Genomic DNA, 18,639 nt, shown 5'->3' with positions numbered 1-18,639 from the left:
TTATCTGTTGCCTTTTTGTTAAAAGGGGTGAGGAGCCAGCTCACTCATACCTTCTCCCTGGCCAGGTCCTTCCAAGGCGGAGTATGATAATTACCGGTTGAATCAGTGCATCTGTATTATGACTGTAAATATCACGCACAGCTGAGATGAGTGAGATGCCTAGGAAACTGTTTGCCCTTCTTTTCTGGTATGGCTGTTTTCCTGGAGTTTTCCTCATCTCTTTGTCAGCTTCTTAATTCAATTTTTATGTGGTGAAACCCAGCAGAGAATCTATCATTTTCAGGATTTTTCTGGAGCCTTTGAGTCTGTGTGTTCTCCATTCTTATCCTGGGGTTTCTTCTCATTACCCATTTAAAATTGCACCTCCTCCCTGAGCACTCCTGAGTCTTCCCTTACCTGAGTTTCTTTCTCTCCCGCAGCACTTATTACCTTCTAACATCCCATAAGATGTGTTTATTTATCAGGCTTGCTGTCTCCACCCACAATCCCAACCCCAAGCCAGTGGTATCAGAGTTCCACGAAGGCAGAGATTTTTGTGTTTTCTTGCCAATGAATTGCCAATATCTAGCACAGTGCTTGGCATGGTGGAAACGCTCAATATGTATAGATGTATACACACACTTTGAATAATTATAAAGGCGGTGTTTGTTAAAATACATTTCATTTTCAAAATTGAGCTATCAGCTGTTAAAGTGTGTATACATTTTTTGGGACACCCTGTATTTGTGGAAAGGACAAATCCTAGGATTTCCCTTCATTACCCTCTTGCATGTTCTCTTCCTTCCTACTCCCTGGATCTCATGCCCTTTTTCTTGGTTTACTTGCTCATTTAGTGGAGTACATCCCTCAGTAACTTCCTGAGAAAAGGTGCTTATGAAATACATATTTTTAGAATCTATAGCTATGTATATATTTACACTCACATTTAGTGTATGGTCTGGCATATTTCTTCACATGCAAGATGGTAATAAATATTGAGTATCTCATAAGGTTGTGATGAGAATTAAGATAAATCATAAAATGGTTAACATTCTCTGAGGACAAGTTATTATTACTTTATGAAGACTAAAATAAATATAAGGTTTATTGGGAGGCAGTTGAGTATAGTGGCTGCGAGCAGGGTGTCATGATTGGTCAAGGCTGGTTTTGAGTCTTGTGCTCTGTGACCTAATAACTCTATGACAGAGAGTAGGCAAGTCACTGAAGCCTCAGTTTCTTCATATAAAAAATGGAAATGGTCAGAGTACCTACTCTTAATACACAGTAGTGGTTATTCACCTGAGTTAATGTGCCCAATGTTCCCAAATGTTGGGGTGTGGCCTGGGATGGTGGCAAGAGCTGGCATCTACCTTGAGCTTGTCTTTGTGTCCACTGAGGGTGAGAGTGTCTGGAGGGGGGTCGGTCGGCAATGGGCAGTTGGCAGCATGTATCAAAAGTCCTGAAGGGAATACCTGCAACTTGACTCAGCAGTTCTATCTGCTAAGAATTTATGCTAAGGAAATAAGTAAGGGTGTGCATGGATTTAAGTGCAGGGCCTTGTTCATGGGAGAAAAGGCTGGGAACCACTTCGGTGTAAGTTAGGAGGGAGCTTTATCAATACATCGATCTATAAGCTATACCTTCTTCCAGTAGAGTCCTCCTGGACAACGAACTGTTAAGTGAAAAAGGTATCAAAGCAGCAGGAGCCCTTCTAAGGACAGAGGTTACATTTGTCTTTTTATTGTTTTTATTTTTTTTAATTTTATTTTTTAAAATATATCTTTATTGATTTCAGAGAGAGGAAAGGAGAGGGAGAGAGAGAGATAGAAACATCAATGATGAGAGAGTCATTGATGGGCTGCCTCCTGCACGCCCCCAACTGGGTGGGGATCAAGCCCACAAACCGGGCTTGTGCTCGGACCAGGAATCAAACCCCTGGATCCTAGGTTGACACTCAACTGCTGAGCCACACCTGGCAGGGATTTATTGTTTTTAAAGATCAGTAAATGTGCTGAGGATTGGAAGTCTGGACAAACACAGGCTCTGTAGCCTAATGGTCCAAGGACAACCTCTGGCATGTGGGTATCAAGATCCTGGTTTGGGCACTAACAGACCTAGGGCAAGTTACCGAACTGTGTTATGCCTTAGCCCCTCATCTGAAAAGTTGGGCAACAAGAGCTGGATGTTTGTTTAGAGTAAATGAGATTAGACATGGAAATTCCTTACTAAGAATAAGTGCTGAGTAAATGTTAGTGGGGCTATTATTGCTCTCTGACAATTAAGTCTGGCCCGTGTGAATTAAGGATTCAGTGATTTTTATTATGACTTCTGTATTGTCTAAAGTGTTATTTTAAAAAATCAAAACGTCTTTTGGAAATTAAAAAAAAAGGTTATTTTAAAATATGCAAACCTTCAGGTAACAAAGGTGATTCTAGGTTTGTTTAAAAACATCATCTCCTGCCCTGGCCGCTGTGGCTTCGTTGGTTGGTTGGTTGGTTGCTGCGTCCTCAGGTACACTGAAAGGTCGTGGGTGGGATTCCTGGTCAGGGCATATACCCAGGTTGTGGTCCAATTGTGGTGCATAGTGGGCAACCAATAGATGATTCTCTCTCCCTCTTCCTCTCCCTTCCCCTCTCTCTACAAATTCAATAAAAAAGCATATCCTCAGGTGAGGATTCAAAAAAATAAAGAAATAAAACATCATCACACAATGTGAATATAATTAATGCCACTGAAGTGTACCCTAAAATGGTTAATGTGGTAAATTTTATGTGTATTTTACCACAATTAACCAACAAGAATATCGTCATTATCAACAATAACTTCCAAAAAATACATCATCAACTACAAAAAAAATTATAAGCAAAGAAGTTCTGAAAGCGTTCCCGAGACTATAAGCGGAGAGGAGATCGGATTGTTTTCTGCTGTATAAATATGACTTGCCAGACTAAATTTCCTACCGTGAACAATTCCTTAGTTTTAAACTAGTGAAGTTTCCTCTCGGAGCTTACGCAGAGCCCGACTTCTGAGTTCGAGCGGCGGGTTGGAGCCCAGCCTCGCCTCTTATCCTGGTGTGTGACCTTGGCGGGCCCAGGACCCTGCGAGCCTCATTTTCCCGGTCTGGGAGCCTGGGATGACAGTTCGCCCCCTCCACCTCCGGGCACCGCCCGGCGGTCCTGGGATTGGCTCCCACTGGGTCGCGCCCCCACCCCCCGAGGCGGGGTTCGGAGGCTCCAGCCCGCAGGGCCCCGACCCGGAAATGCGGCTCTGGGGCTCCTTTTAGGCTGACCAGCACCGCCGCCGTATGACGGCGAGCAGGGCCAATGGGTGCAGGCGGCGGCGGCGGTTCGGCGGAAGTCCCGCCCAGCGTGGCGCGGGGGCGGGGCGGTGCCGGGGGCGGCGAGCTGCGGGGCGGGCGCAGGATGAGGGCGGCCATTGCTGGAGCTCCGCCGCGGGGAGGAGGACGCTGAAGAGGCACAGAGTCGCGCAGTGCTGCGGAGGACGCGGGGTCCATGGCCAGGACCACCAGCCAACTGGTGAGTGCGCTCGCGGCAGCCCGGGCGCCCTGGCCTGTCACCGTTCCGAGCGCGGCGGCCGCCTGGGCCCGGCGAGGCGCGGCGGGATTCCGAGGGCCGGGCGGCGTCTCACCTGGGGCCGGACACCAGGGCGTAGGATCGTGGGCGCCGTGGGGACGCCGCTCAGCCGCCGAGGGGAGCCCGGTGTCGTGCGGCGGGTGCCGATGCTGACAGGCGCGCGGAGGGCGGGGGAAGCCGGAGAGGTGTCAGCGGCCCGTCGCGGTGGAAATGTTTGGAAAGTTTGTTTTCAGCGCGGCCTGGAGTCGAGCCTCCGGGGTTACTTTTCGTTCTGTCTGCGGAGGAGCCGCCCTGGGCCTTCAAACCTGGAACGGGGTCCTGGTGCTTCTGCCCGTAGAGAAGCAGGAGGCGTGAGCTCCTTGCTCAAAGCACCTGATGCTCCGGGCCTTCCAAATTCCTGGTTAGCTTTGAGTCTGAGATTCCTTTTTGGCCCGGAGGGTGATTTTCCTGCGTGCATCTGCGCTCCCGCACTGGCACCGGTGTTGTGGGAAGCCCCTGGGAGGCTGGGCTTGACCCTACCGCTTAGGGGAACGGGAGCGTGACAGGGAGGAGGGGTTTTTGGGGGAAAGAAAAAGAAAAAGCATTTGTTGGGTTAAATGTTTTGCTAAAAGTATCTCTAGTGTTCCTATGTTTTCTTTCTGTTGCTAAAAGTATCTCTAGTGTTTTTGTTTTTTTCTCCTGCTAAGTTCTGGACTCTTGGGAAGACGGTTTAAGGTTTTATACCCTGTGTGGGAATGTGAAGTAGGTAATGGAAGAATGTCTAGATAGCTTGTGAAGTTTGGTTGAAAAGGCAGATCCCTTAAATGAAGGAAGATCCATGAAATGTACTTGGCCCCTTATCTTTTTGGGGGCTCACGAGTCCCTTAGAGAATCTAATGAAAGGTATGCGTCCTCTCCTGAGAAAAACGCACAGCTACACCGAATTTTGTAATTACTTCAGGAAGCTCTTTAACCTCCTGCAGCTCACCGGTGGACTTCATGTTAAGAACAGTCAGCTTATAGAGATGGGTGATAACCCAAAGTCTAAGAGCAGGAGGACCTGTTCTGTTGAGGAAAATGGTGAAAGGCTAAAGGGATGTCTTTGACTACGGTGACATACAGTGCATGGGAAAACACGGAAAAAACATGATTTAGGAGGTTTGGGGGAAGCTCAGTGGAGGCTGAGGTTGACAATAACCCTGGATGTTTGTAAAATGAACTTTCACACAGTGATGCTGTTGCAGTGCAAGGTGTGTACTGTGATGGTCTCCATTGGAGGAGGAAAAAAGCACTTTTTCTCATAGTCTCTGTAGTTCCACGTGATGGACATTTGACATCTGGCATCTTTTGCATGAGGCAGCTTTTTCATGGAAAAACGCTGGAATCCAAGGAGAGAAGAAATGAATTACAGAAAAGAGGCTAGACCTCCTGTTAGGAGGTGAGAGGAACGAGGTTTTTGTGTCTGGAGCTACGTTCCTTAACATGTACAAATGTATGTGAGAATATGCCACATTTCCCATCAGTAAATGGCAGAGATGCCCCCAATATTGGATATTTTTTACATGAGAAGAGATAGATCTGCATGGTTCAAATGAGTTTGCTGTTCATGTCTAGTCTTTTAAGGTGGCATTGTATGAGAATCCCTTGTCCCGATGATTAATTTTCCCATTTCTTGAAGCCTGTACAGCCAACAGGGGAGCAGTAGGAGTTGTGAAGTCTGAAAATGGAGTAGCTCAGCTTGATGTAAGGTAGGCCCTATGCTGTAATACCACTGATTGAGCATGTCCTTTAAGGAAGGCACTTGGGTAGATAGCTCACACGTGTTGTTTGGCTTCTGTGAACAGTGTTTCAAGGTAGGTGTTGTTTCCATTTTATAGGTGTGGAAACAGGTGCAGAAAATGTTAAGTAACTGTTTGGTAAATAGAGTGTATCTGAGTGATGGCAGAGGCCTGGGTGCCACTCTGCCCTCACATGAGGAGTGCCCTAAAGGAAGGTCTGCTAGGCAGCTCAGTGCAGCCACTGCCTAGGAGGTCTTCCCCAGGGGGTTGGGCCTGAATGTCCTGACTATGCTGGAGGCTGGAGGGACATTGTCACATGGAAGGACAGCACACTTATTTCTTTGGGCAGATAGCTGAACTCTGTGACCCCCCGTGCCTGTTGCAGCCTCACGTTGTCAGAAAGCAGCTGTTTGGAAAGAGATTCTGGTTCATCCTAATTTGAGGGCTGATATTCTGAATGGGTGAGGCTTGGAATCCTCCCTTTGGAAAAAAGGACTGTGCAACGACTTTGTTAAGTGTAAAATTGGTGATTAGGCAGAGTCACTCCCTGCAACTCTGTGGTGGCTGTGTGTTTGCAAAGGTGACTATATCTGTAGGGGCAGGTGGTGGGGAAAGCAGAAAACATGGAAAGAACTGGGTTCTGACTTTCACTCTCCCTTTTGGATAGCTCCTCCTCATGTGGCCTCTTGTAGTGTGATGTATTTCTGTCCCCATGATGCCCCTACAGCAGTTACTGAGCTGAGTCCAGAGCTGGCGAGGTGAGGTCCCCATGCTAGTAAGAGGTAGAAGTGTAGGTTTGTTCTACTCTTTGGACATGCATTTCGTAAGAGGAGTCACAGCACCAGCCTGTAGAGATGTGGGACCTGAAAAGAGGCTTGGGGGCAATTAGTTAAAGCAGGTTTGGGTCTCTAGGCTGCATTTAGTGCAGTTTGGGGAGGAGGAAAAGGCATCTCCTGGGTGTGTCCCCCTTGAATTTGTGCCCTCATCTCCTGAGACACCTGATGGGAGGTTTGGGTGCGTGTAGGGCGAGTGCCTGATAAGCTGGGAAGCACTGCAAAAATGGGGGTGCGGCGCAGGAAGGTACGTTCCTTCTGAGATGGTGCGTGGAGAGCCTTCACTGGCACTTTACTATGCCCCATACTAAGGGGTGCCTTCTGTGGAAATGGACTGACCAGAGTAAGGTGCCGACGCTGAGGACACTTGATGCAGAAATGACTTCCTCAGCAGGTGCAAGGGCTAGGACTCAAATATGCTAGTTCTGTGTGCCTGTCCTTGTGATGACAGCTGGCCATAGGGGTGTGGAGCACAGTTGTTTTAAAGGCAGGTTCAAAGGGCAGATCACCGGGGAGGAAGTGCTGGTGTGGAAACTAAGTTTTGGACAAGTATCATTTAGGACTTTCAGTAGTGCATTCTTCTATAACCACATAGCATTCTTTACTTGTTCAGTGTGACACCGGACCCTCAAAAAATTTTTTTTGAATATCGAGAACTGGTTGTGTATCGTCGCTAGCTGAGTCAACACAACAGGCAGAGTGTTTTTTTTCAAGAGTAGTGGGTAATGTGTTTTGATGCTAGTGTCTTAGAGAAGAAAGGCCTGTTGGGTTCATGATGGTTCTTGGAGTCTGTGTTCAGTGCTTGATGCTGGTTGCATTTATATAGTTGCACAAAGTCTGTTTCCATCCTCTTAGTGTAGGGGAAATTCCAGATTTAAATAGAAATTTTTACTCCAAGAAATTTCAGGTTGTTTTGACTGCGTTAGGGAGATAGTTCATTCCAAAGGATTTAGGTTTGAGGGCTCCAAATCCCTTATTAGAGCAACCGAGTCAGGTTTCTGTTTAAATAGTTGGATTACACACAGCCCCACAGAAGCAGGAAGTGACAGCACTGTAAACTGTGTGTGAAAAATATGGCCAGGTCTGACATTAGCAGCCCGTGACTGGGCGCATGGCCCACAGGACAAACAAGTGTGCTTTCCATCTGGAGTGTTTCCAACGGACCTGATGAAGGTGGGCACGTAGTTCCTGATGGCCTAGTGACCTCCTTTATCCACAGACAAGATTGCAGGCCCTCTGTACCAGCCACTGAGCTTTAAATCAGCTTGCAGCCTACAGGGAATCGAAACATTTATAGGCATGGTTTGAAGGAACGTCTGGATGCCAATAAGTTCTTTCTGGAGGTCCCTGTCCTCTGTGTGTTTGTGGAGCTGGTGGCAGGCCTGCCCACGTTGGAGAGGGCTGATGAGAAGCTGCATGCAGGAGGCTGCGTGTGTGTGTCTGTAATATTACAGTCAGAATTCATCCAGCCTAAAAGCTTAGCTTTTACAATGCATTTCATTGTTAATCTCATTCTTCAACCTGTTTTTCTCTTTTGGAATTAATTTTACTGCAGCAGGAGTTGTGTTTCAAAGTGAAGCCATGTATTGGATGCTGTTAGGGAAGACTGATAAGATTTGCAGGGAAGCTCGAAGCCTCACTGAAATTTCATGAAGTGCTTTGACCTGCAATGAAAACCTGTAGGAAAAGGGTCTCGGAGTTAACATTTTTGTTCTCCCTCCCTGTTTCTGGTAGATTGGGAGGACAGTGCCTGCAGTGGACCTGGGAACTCTGCCCCACTTAGCAGAAGGTTGTATCTTGCAGACCTTGTTCTTCAATCCCATCTGAAGTGCTGTGTGTGCTGGGTTGTAGAATGGCTGTGGGTACTCTCCTGCAGTAAGGAACTAGTTATATCTGGAGGGGGTTCGCCACACTGCATGGGCATCACACACTCTGGCCTGGTGGGGCTGAAAACATTGACACATGCTCTTCCTAGTTCCCCCTTTCCTGGTGAGGGAGGAAGTAGGGTTAGGTTTGGGACTTGCTGGCGGGTCCCCAGGTTCCAGTGCTCCTGTGACTTCCCCCTACCTCTTCTGGCTTGTCACTTTGCTTCTCCTTGGTGAGGGTCCCTTCTCAGACACCCCTGCCATGTGGCCTCTCTTCCTAGCCTGCACAGCTCAAGACAGTGTCCAGGATGTTCTGGGCTGCCAGGTTCTCTTCAGGCCCTTCCTCTCTGCCTGAAGAAATTCCCATTAGTGGGAACTCCCCCACCCCCAAGGTGGCTGTGAAACCTTTTTGGACCAGTCAGCTTTGTCATGACCCCTACCCCCTTGTCTGCACCAGGTTTTATTATATATTGTGTTCTGTTTCTTTAAAACAGGTTCTGTACCTTGTTGGGTTCTTATGTTTCTAAACTTTGAGTCTCTAGATGGCTTCTGTTATTCTTTTTCATGCTTTCTCCTCTTGATTCTCATACCTGGGCTTCCTGTGGTATATTTGTCACATGCCTGCCCACCTTACCATTTTTGCTGTTTATTAACAAAACCCTGTCTGTATCGTGCATGTACATTCTGACTCCCCTGCTTTCAGAGCTGTATATGTTTGAGGAGTACAGGGTCTCATCTTAAACTGTTTGTTGCCAGTTTAATGCCCAGTATGAAAGCATTCCAAAGTAGGAAGAAATCAGAGGGTTAAAAACATGGACCCCTTTTCAACATTTTCATTGCCTAAGGGAATATAACTTAAAGGGGGATAGGTCTTTTTTCTGTATGTGCGTTATCTGACCCTTGAAAGCTTATATTTCAATGCCATTGGTTCCTTTTTATACTGCAGCCCTTCCTGTGAAGTCTTGGCAATCAAATGTTGAGTTAAATCTGGTTTTGCCAATTGTTAGTGTCAAGCATACAGTATTCTGGGCACTGCTGCCATGGTCGGTGAGGCCTGCCTTCGACCACTGTCCTCACATAGCTGGGCCCTGAGTACCTAACCTGTAGAGGAGCCGGTGTTGGTGATGGGGACCCTGCATAGGAGGCAATTGTTTTCCCATTGGGAGGACTATTTCTTAAAGATCTCTGAGGATCAGTATGACCCTAGCAGTCCCTGTGACTAGAAGCCAAGCTGCTTTTCCCTTGTGACAGAGGGACCTTGGGGGAAATGCCCCCTGATGTTGGGTCCCTTCAACACACCTCTCTTTGCCACTTTGGGCAGAGTCAGAGAGGGCTTTTCCCAGGCCTCAACTTTGCTTTAATTTCTAAGTGTCCTGTCCCAAGAGGGGCATGTGCTCCATGGGTGGGTGCAGTCACATACAGCACCTTGGCTATGCCCCCAGGTGTCAAAACCCCCAAGTGCCAGAGGCTCCACTCTGCTGAAATGGTTGTGCAACTGGTGGTCCTGGGGAACCTCAGGACTCTTTCTCTGGATAGCCAACTTTTCTCCTGGTTTCCCACCATGCACCTGTGCACGGATACACAGTGAGTGAGTGAGCATGGTGAGCCAGGGCACCACCAGCCTAGGAGGAGAGCAGGAGTAGAATGGGAATGTTAGACCCAGTGTGTGCCCGCACTGGCTGTCAAACAATGCTGCATGGACTTCTCCTTTGGGAAACGATGGAAACAGACCAGTTTTTGGCAAAACTGCCCAAATATTGGCTCTGCTCAGTCATGTTCTTAGGCTCTGGAAAGCCACAGCAGCCAGACCCTGGGGAAGCAGGTAAGTTAGCAAGCTAATGTCTTTAGGAAGTTAAGAAGCTTGATAACTGCTCATTTCTGAGGTATTGTCATTATTAAATAGCTTCCTTCTTCCTTGAGATTGAGCACTTAGCCATTCTGCATTTTTCTTTCCCAGTGGCCTGTGACAGACTGGACAGGAGGCTGAGAGAATAAACTGTCAGCGCACAATCTCAAAAGCTTAGCATTTACTACTCTTTTTTCTATTGTTAACTCATTTTTCCTTCCTACAATTTGGCATTTTCTTTCATGGGTTTTTTTCACTGGTCAAAATTATAGTCTTCTATTGATTGTAAGTACATAGTTGGTTCTTTTCATATATCCAGTTTTAAAATTAAAAATGTGCATCTAAATACAGAATTTATATGTGAATGCATTTTATTCTCATTCCTTCCTTTAAAAAAAAACTAAATGCCCTCTCTTTCCTTTTGTTTTGTTTTTTCTTTTTAAATTTTAGATAACTTTCTATTCCTGAAGCTGTTGTCACTGAGCTTTGTGTCCATGGGGTGGAAGGGGGTGAGGATGGGCTGGTGGTGGGTTAGGGAAGAGGCATCAACAGAACAGAGCTCCATGTTCCTAGCCTGAGGAATCCTTGGGTGAAAAGGACTGAATCTGTAGCTTAGAGGGTGGGGGACAGCTTGCATGTGCTCCCACTCCTCTATGAGTCCCACCAACCACTCCCCTGCTCCAGGGGCTGAAGGGAAGCAGTCAACAGCATGGCCATTACAAGTGGTGGAAGGAGGGTTGGCCAGCCTTTGTGGGGCTGCTCTCGAATGGAGCCAGAAGAATCTAGACCCAGAGTGCACCTGTCACAGGGGCCCAGAAGGCTGGGGCACCCAGAGGGTAAGGAAGCAAGCAAGTGGCCAAGTGTAGCAGAAGTGCAAGAGGGAGGGAGGCAGTTCGGCGAGCTGGGACGATGAGGCAGGCTGTGCTTGGCTACTGCTCGCACAGGGAAACCTGCTGTGCTTCAAACACGGAGGCCTTTTGGAGAATGCGAGCTGAAGGAGTTGGTGGGATTGGGAAATTTATACTAAATTTTTTCTGTATTCAGTTTTCTCCCCACCCCCCTTTTTTAAATGTCTTTACTGATTTCAGAGAGAGGAAGGGAGAGGGAGAGAGAGAGAAACATCAATGATGAGTCATTGATTGGCTTCCTCCTGCACGCCCTCTACTGGGGATTGAGCCCACAACCTGGGCATGTGCCCTGACTGGGAATCAAACTGAGATCTCCTAGATCATTGGTCGATGCTCAACTGCTAAGCTCTTCCCACTGGCCAAGCTCTTTCCTTATTTTCAAATGTTCTACTTTCCTTCAGTGGCCCTACGTTTTTCAAATTAGTGTTGAGCAGTGACTCTGAGTCAGGTTTTAATGACACAGGATGTTTTCAGATCCTTTAAATTTGCTTGAAGCTCTCAAAATAGCCTCCAAACTAACTTACTTTTACAATAAACTTGATTTTGGAATAATTTTACATATATAGGAAAGTTGTAAAGACAGCACAGAGTTCCCATAATACCCATCACCTCACTTTCCCTCATGTTAAATCTACACAAGCACTCCACATCTGTCAAACCAAGAAATTGGCCCTGGCTCGTGTGGCTCAGTGGTACAGCGTCAGCCTGTGCACCGAAGGGTCACAAGTTCGATCACTGGTCAAGGACACGTACCTGGGTTGCAGGTTCATTCCCTGCCGTGGTCAGGCACTGCGGGAGGCAACCAATCAATGTGTCTCACATCGATCTCTCTTTTTTTCTCTCTCTCTCTCTCCCCCTCCACTCTCTCTAAAAATCAATAGAAAAAAGATCCTCGAGTGAGGATGAAGAAAAAAAAAAGAAAGAAATTGACATGGGCACCACTGTTAACTAAACTGCAGAGTGGTTGGGATTGCATCAGTTTCCCCACCATGTCCTCTTTCTGTTCCAGGATCCCATCCAGGGACCACATTGCATTTAGTCCTCATGCCCCTTGGTCTCCTCTGATCTAAAACAATTTCAGGCCTTCCTTGTTTTTCATGAAGATGATGCTTTGGAAGAGTAATGGTCAGGTATTTCGTGTCCTGTGTCTCAGTTTGGGTTTGTCTGATGTGTTTTGGTGACAAGGCTGTGGTATGGGCTCAGGAAGAGCCCCACGTAAGTGGGTTCCTCTAGAGAATCCTGTCAGGAGTGCTTGACACCCACTGACTATCACTGTTGAGGTGAAACAAGATTAATGCTGACTGACTGGGATTAGACCCTGCTCTCTGATATGTGCTGTTTGTGGTCATAGCATTACCACAGTATTTTTATTTTGGAAGGACCTTCATGCTTATTACCCTGTTGTATTATTCGAGTTTCCAAATGAGGACACTTGGGACCTGGAGAGCTTCAGACTTATATGTACCAGGTCAGAGCTGGCATGGGAGTCCAGGCGCCTGCCTGCTCTGGCCACTTTCTGCAGACGTGGACACTCCTGGGACATTCTGCAGGGACAGAGATGTCCCCAAGTGCAGAGTGGGCCTGAACTCACTGATAGAACTGGTTTCTAGGTGGGCGGATTGCATCTCTCCAGAACACTTGGAGGCTGCTGCTTGTGATGTCATCCGCATTAGTGCAGCCTGCAGCTCAGGTCCTAGTACTGGGTTTCTTGGTGCCTTTTCTGCAGGATGGAGGCTGGGTTTATGTCACAGGTCTTTGTGAAAGTAGGTGGTTGGCTCTGATACATTCTCCTCTGGCTCTCTTCTCTCAGGTGAAGCTGTAGTGTTTATTGTTTAAGGACCTTTGCCTCGAGTCACAGACTAAGCTATGGGCTGTTACTTTGAGGTTTTTAGGTTGAACCAAGAGCAGAGTATGGAGTTTGTTCTAGCTAGGATTCAGAAGATGAGCAGTTCAGGAAAGTCATGAGTTTGGTTTGTTTTCCCACCCATCTGCAGATTTGCCCCTCCAATCTCCTTTCTGCACAACCACAGCAAAAGCAAGACAGTTATGAAGGTAGGAAGAAAGGGCACTGAAACAAGGGAAAGCACTTTGAAGAACATGATGGTGATGGCTCCTGGCAGCAGGCAGATAGGCCTCAGGGTGTTGAGGGCTTGCCCCAGGACTCTGGCCAGCCTGCAAGCATGTGTTAGGTGCTTGGAGTTGGCTGAGACAACGTAAAATATAGACTGACTTGCCTGCCTGCCCTTCCTTTCTTCCTCCTCCTTTCCTTGTTTATGGTAAGTGAACTTGAAATTGGTGAGTGGTGAAGGTATGGCTGAATGTCATGCTAGGCACAATAGATCTTTCTCTGCATGCTGATGTTGGGAAGTTTTATTTGTGGGGGTTGGCTGTTACAACAAAGTCTCTCTGTGTCTCCTTGTCCATTATGGTTCCCAATAAGAAACTCTTTATTCAAAATTTGCAGATAAGGAGCCCAGGAAGGGAGACAATCTGTTTATAGTGCCTTTTCAGGTGTCAGGATAGGCATTCTCAGGTAGAAGTAAGCTAGGCTCTCTTTTGCAGACGTTTACACTGCTGGAGTGGTGTTCCTGCCAGATGACATTTATTTATTATGGCCTTCTGTGGGGCTGGTTTTTGTGTCCCGTCCCATCCCGTGTCGCCCCCCCCCCCCCATTTCAAGGAGAGAGAAGCTTCTGATTTTTATAAAACAAAAGTGTGGCATTTTCCTTACAGGATAGCCTGTTAGGGTTATTAGGATACTTATCCATATCACTGTGGGTATAGGTTTATGTGTGGGGAACACTGATGGAGGGTAAACGAAGTCCAGGGTGTTTTAAGGACTGTGAGAAGGAAGTTCCCTCAGGTCCCTGTGCTGCTCTCAAGGATCTTGCACCTTGCATGAGGAGATGCTGTTTCCTCCAGGGTACACAAGCCATGGGCTGGGAAGGACAGAGTGTGGCTCAGTCTACACTGAGATTGAAGGACACAGGAGGACAAGTGCAGAGCTAGTGTGTCAGCATCAGCAAGGGGAAGGGTAGGGTTAGCTGCAGCAATCAGAGGGGTGGGAAGCCCTGAGGGTCTCCAGCCTAGCAGAGGGGACCAGAGAGGGGGAGGAAGGGGGTGCTAGACAGGAGGGCTTAGAAGGGCTAGAACCCCAGAAAAAGGCTCTCATTTCACTGGAAGTGCCCACGTGCTCTGGGTTTTATTTTAGCTTTTGACCTTGTAGTCTTGGAGGCCAAAGGAAGTTTCCTGCCACGTGCTGGGGTTGGAAGCTGAAGAGTGGGAAAGAGGGAAACAGCTCAATACCTGCTGGCCTCACCACTTCACTTTACTTACCAGATAACCTATTTTTGGTCAAGTTAGGTGTCCCTCAGATTCCCAAACTAGATCATGGGGGAAAACGTTTGCTGCACGCAATTCCCAAGGAAAGGTTTGTATTTAAATGGTATATTAATGAACATGACTTTAGATTAGAAATTAAGTTTTCTTTCAGTAGTCAACTTTTTAATGTTAAATTATTAATTTTAGCAAAACAGAAGGCAAGTGACTGGGTGGTTCAGTTGGTTGGAGCATCATCCCATACACCAAAAGGTTGCGGGTTCTATTCCTGGTCAGGGCACATACTTAGGTTGTGAGTTCCATTCCCAGTCGGGGCCCATGCGGGAGGCAACTGGTCGATGTTTCTCTTTCACAACTATGTTTCTCTCTCTCTCTTTCTTCCCCTGCCTCTCTCTCTCTAATACTCAATAAAAACATATCCTTGGGTGTGGATTAAAGAAAAAGGTGGCAAGTGGCTGTCAAAATTGTTTTCTGACCAATAAGTAGATTTTACTGAGTAAAGCTTTTAACACATATTATGGGTTGAATTATCTTTGAAGTACTGCTGTTTTTTCTGATGCAGCTCCAGGATAACAGGCTTGGAAAGCAGAAGTAGGATTTTCATGCCAGGCCCTGACTGGTAGTTAATGATTTCTGTGCCTCACATAGGATCTGTGTCTAAAAATGGTGGTTTATTCATCTGCTCATTAGCAAATGCTCCTTATACATCTGAGTCCTTCCTGAATGTAGGAACTGATGAACCTGGGAGTTAAAAAGGTTTGTGGGCCCCATGTTGTATCACCAGTTGCCCCTGGTGGGTGGACTGGTGGGTAATGATATGGTCCCTCAGAGGTGCCCACCACAAGGAGCTCTGCAGCTGTTTCTGCTGACCCTGCCCATGTTGCACTTTGTCCTTTGCAGCTATCAAGGTTAATAGTTACAGGGAACTAACTGGATGGTCTGTCTCTCCTTTACCCAGAGGTTATCATTTCCTTTCTGTCTTTTAACCAAATTGGGACTTCTATTCGATACCTCACAGTTTTGTCTCCTGTTTTCACGTCACTTTTTAAATATATATATATATATATATATATATATATATATATATATATATATATATATCTTTATTGATTTCAGAGAGAGGAAGGGAGGAGAGAGAGAAACATCAGTGATGAGAGAGGAGTCATTGGTCGGCTGCCTCCTGCACGCCCCCTACTGGGGATTGAGCCTGCAACTCAGGCATGTGCCCTGACCAGGAATCGAACCTCGATCTCATGGATTCTAGGTCTATGCTCAACGGCTGAGCCATTCCTGGCCAGGCTTCACTTCACATTTTTGCACACTACCTGGTACGCCTCTCTCTGGGTGAACCAGAGTTGCCATTGTTCTACTGGTGGACATTTACGTATGCCATTTCCAGTTGTTAGGAGTCATTCCTTAACAAATGTTTTCTTAATATGCCTTAGTCTAAATTTCTGACTGTTTCAGCTAGGTTCTGTGTAGAGAAATGTGCCAGGTCAGAAGAGCAAGAGCCTAAGGTATGTTATGGTGGGGATTCCTAAATGCTTCCCAGGATGGTCCTGCCAGTTTAGGGCCCCTTTCCTTGGTCCCTGGCTGACACGGAGTATGAGCATCATGCATACCCTCTGCTAACTGGTACTAACTGGAAGGGGTTGAGAGGAAGGAGTTTGAATATGGCTTCACTGCTGAACTTGTGACTATTGACAAGGACCTGTTCAGTGTCTCAGTGTCCCCATCTGTGAAAAGAATGCCAGTGGTTTTCACACCAAGAGTTGTTTTGAGGAGTAACGGTGATAACATATGTAAAATATTTTAAAAAGTTTGTGGCAGACGGTAACCACTTAAATGGTAGTTATGATTTTTAGAAATTAAGAAAAATAGCATTTCATTAATTTTATTTTGAACAATGGTATTTAAAGGTGTATCTGTAAGGGGTGTATATAATTCTATGGAAAATCTAAAGGCTGAACATAGGACAGATTCTCTTGTGCCCACCATCCTGTTTTAAACATAGGGTTTTGCTAGGTTCTTAGAAGCCCTGAGAAGCCCTTCTGATTGTAATCTTTTCTCCTCTGGTTCAGAGGTAACCTGCATCTTGATGTTCATATTAATCAAGTTCATGGTGTGTAAAGTATACCGGTAGGCAGTGAAGTCCGCAGAGCTTTGGTGTCCATGCAATGAAATCTTGTATTTCAGCATTTTGTATAGTATGTTTGGTGACACATGTGCAAAGTCAATGTTGATGGTGCAGGTTAGTGAAATGCGCAGACACGGTGTTTACTGAGCCCTGAGACTGGTTAAATATGAGGACTAGACTTCAGGCTGCTCACAACCCAGCCTTGTGTACTCCACCCACCTCACCTATCTCTTGCTGGGCGAAAGTCTCCAAGAAGGGGCTGGAGGAAAGAGTGGGAGGACAGATTCAGTGACCACCCCAGGGGAAGGGACCCACTGAATGCTTCTTCCTCCCTTCTTGTCCTTTCCCCACCTTGCTCTGTAGAACAATAAAAAGTCTTAGTCTGGTCTTCATTTATTTTATTATTTAAAAAAAAATGTTTTTATTGATTTTTAGAGAGAAAGGGAGAGGGAGAGAGATAGAAACATTAGTGATGAGAGAGGGTCATTGATTGGCTGCCTCCTGCATGCCCCCTACTGGGAATCGAGCCCTCAGCCTGGGCATGTGCCCTGACCAGGAATCAAACCATGACCTCTTGGTTCCTGGATTTACTCTCAACCACTGAGCACACCAGCTGGGCTGGTCTTCATTTAAATCCAGACAGCCACCACCTGGAGCTTCAGCTCCTAAGTTGGTTCCCCATTGGTTAGGACAAGCAGCATTTTGCTATGTGTTGCACTGCACAAGAGCATTGGGGACCACTTGTCTCATGTGTTCCAGCTCCCCATCTGCCCTCCATCAAAGGCCAAGGTGGGCAGAGCATGTGGTATGGTCTGTGTTAGGGGCACATGCAGGCAGGATCCCGGGCCCAAGAAGCCCCTGCTGCCACCTTAGCCAGTATGCCAGGGCCTGTCTTACCCATGAGCTCATGGCATACTTCATTCACAAAGCACCTTCATATGTCTGTTGCTGGCGGGGTGCCCAGCAGCCCTCAAGGGGTGGGTCGATGTTATCAACCTCATTTAATAGAAGAGTAAATTATGGCTGAGAGAGAGTGTGGTTTACCCATGGTTACCACCCCTGGTTTCAGATAAGTCACAGACCTAGAACTCAGGTCCTCAGTTTTGCTGCTCCGCCATAGTTCTTTTTTTAAAGTATGTTTTTATTGCTTTTTAGAGAGAGAGGAAGGAAGAGGGAGAGGGAGAAACAACGATGAGAGAGAGAAACAGCCATCAGCTGCCATCTGCAAGCATCCTGACTGGGGATCGAGCCCAAACCTGGGCATGTGCTCAGACCGGGAATCGGTTCACGGGTTGATGCTCACTCAACCAATTGAGCCACACCAGCCAGGGCTTCTCCGTAGTTCTTCATAGTGGAAGTCTGGGTATGGGAATCGCAGCCGTGGTTACTGTCCCTGCCTTAAACTGGTTTTCTTTGCTGGGCCTAGCTTTGTGAAATTTCTTGGGGCGAGAGGAGGTTCTTAGCAGAATGTTCTTTGTCAGTGAGCACAGCTAACCTGAGAGCAGAGTCCCTTTAGGGATGAACTGGTTGGATTTGATGGCAGCCTCCCACCCCTTTTACACAGAGTCCCAGAGGGAGGTGTTCCCTCTGTGTGGTTTGTTGGCAGTACCTATCCTGGTGCGTTCAGAGCTCCAGAGCATACTCCACCCAGGAGGCACTTAAAGACAGCTTAACTTTTTGAGTTTGGGATCATTTCTCTTGCTGCTAGAGCCTTAAGCTTTGTGACAACATCTTGACCATACAAGGCCCTGATTTTGATCTTGATTCCTCTGCTGGTATGTTAGGGGAGGTCAGCCTTTATTGTTTTGCCTGACTCACAGAATTGGGTCTAGTGATACAGTATTTATTTAATTCAGTTTTAGTTACAGATGAATAAACAATACTTGGAAAGGGCTTGAGGGGCTTATTATTTGATGGCCCCTGGTTGGAGAAAATTTGTGTCTGTATATTCTGTGTTATTTAGTTGTAAAAGTGCGCCTAGCACACTCCCTGCCAGTCAGGTTGAGTATTTTTCATACATTTACTCATTAAATCCTTACAGCAAGCCTGGGAGTTCCCGTTCTCCTTATCCCTGACTATGAGGTAAAGGGTCTGAGCCACAGAGAGGCCACGTAATGTGTTCAAGGTGAGACAGCTAGTGAGTATTGCTCAACCCAGCAGAGTGCGTGTTCTAACAGTTCTGCTATAACCCTTCTCTGCTTGTACCTGTAACAGTAATTGTCTATCCGAGGTGCATGACTAGTTCATACGCAGTTTAGTAACTAATGGTTAAGCTTTTGCATCTCTATATTCTTGTGATATCCTGCAATTAGATTCTTCCTTAGCAGGTTTGTAGAAACTTTAAAAAAAACTCTTAAGGGCCGAGACACATTTAAAGAATCC

At 46.7% G+C, this 18,639-nt stretch overlaps 1 protein-coding gene across 1 annotated transcript in view; it reads left to right on the top strand.

Moving 5' to 3' along the window:
* Positions 1–3,352: 3,352 nt before the first annotated feature.
* The window catches only part of PDPK1 (3-phosphoinositide dependent protein kinase 1), a 78,925-nt gene continuing 63,638 nt past the window's right edge, over positions 3,353–18,639 (top strand). The window contains exon 1 of the mRNA XM_081133216.1: positions 3,353–3,515. Coding sequence (XP_080989342.1) covers positions 3,492–3,515 — 24 coding nt within the window. The 5' untranslated portion in view covers positions 3,353–3,491. The remainder of the gene's footprint in view (positions 3,516–18,639) is intronic.

This window comes from Miniopterus schreibersii (genome assembly GCF_964146895.1).
Source record: "Miniopterus schreibersii genome assembly, chromosome: 3".
Taxonomy (NCBI): Eukaryota; Metazoa; Chordata; class Mammalia; order Chiroptera; family Miniopteridae; genus Miniopterus; species Miniopterus schreibersii.
Note: the sequence above shows the minus strand (reverse complement) of the source record. Positions and strands in the feature narration are given on the sequence as shown.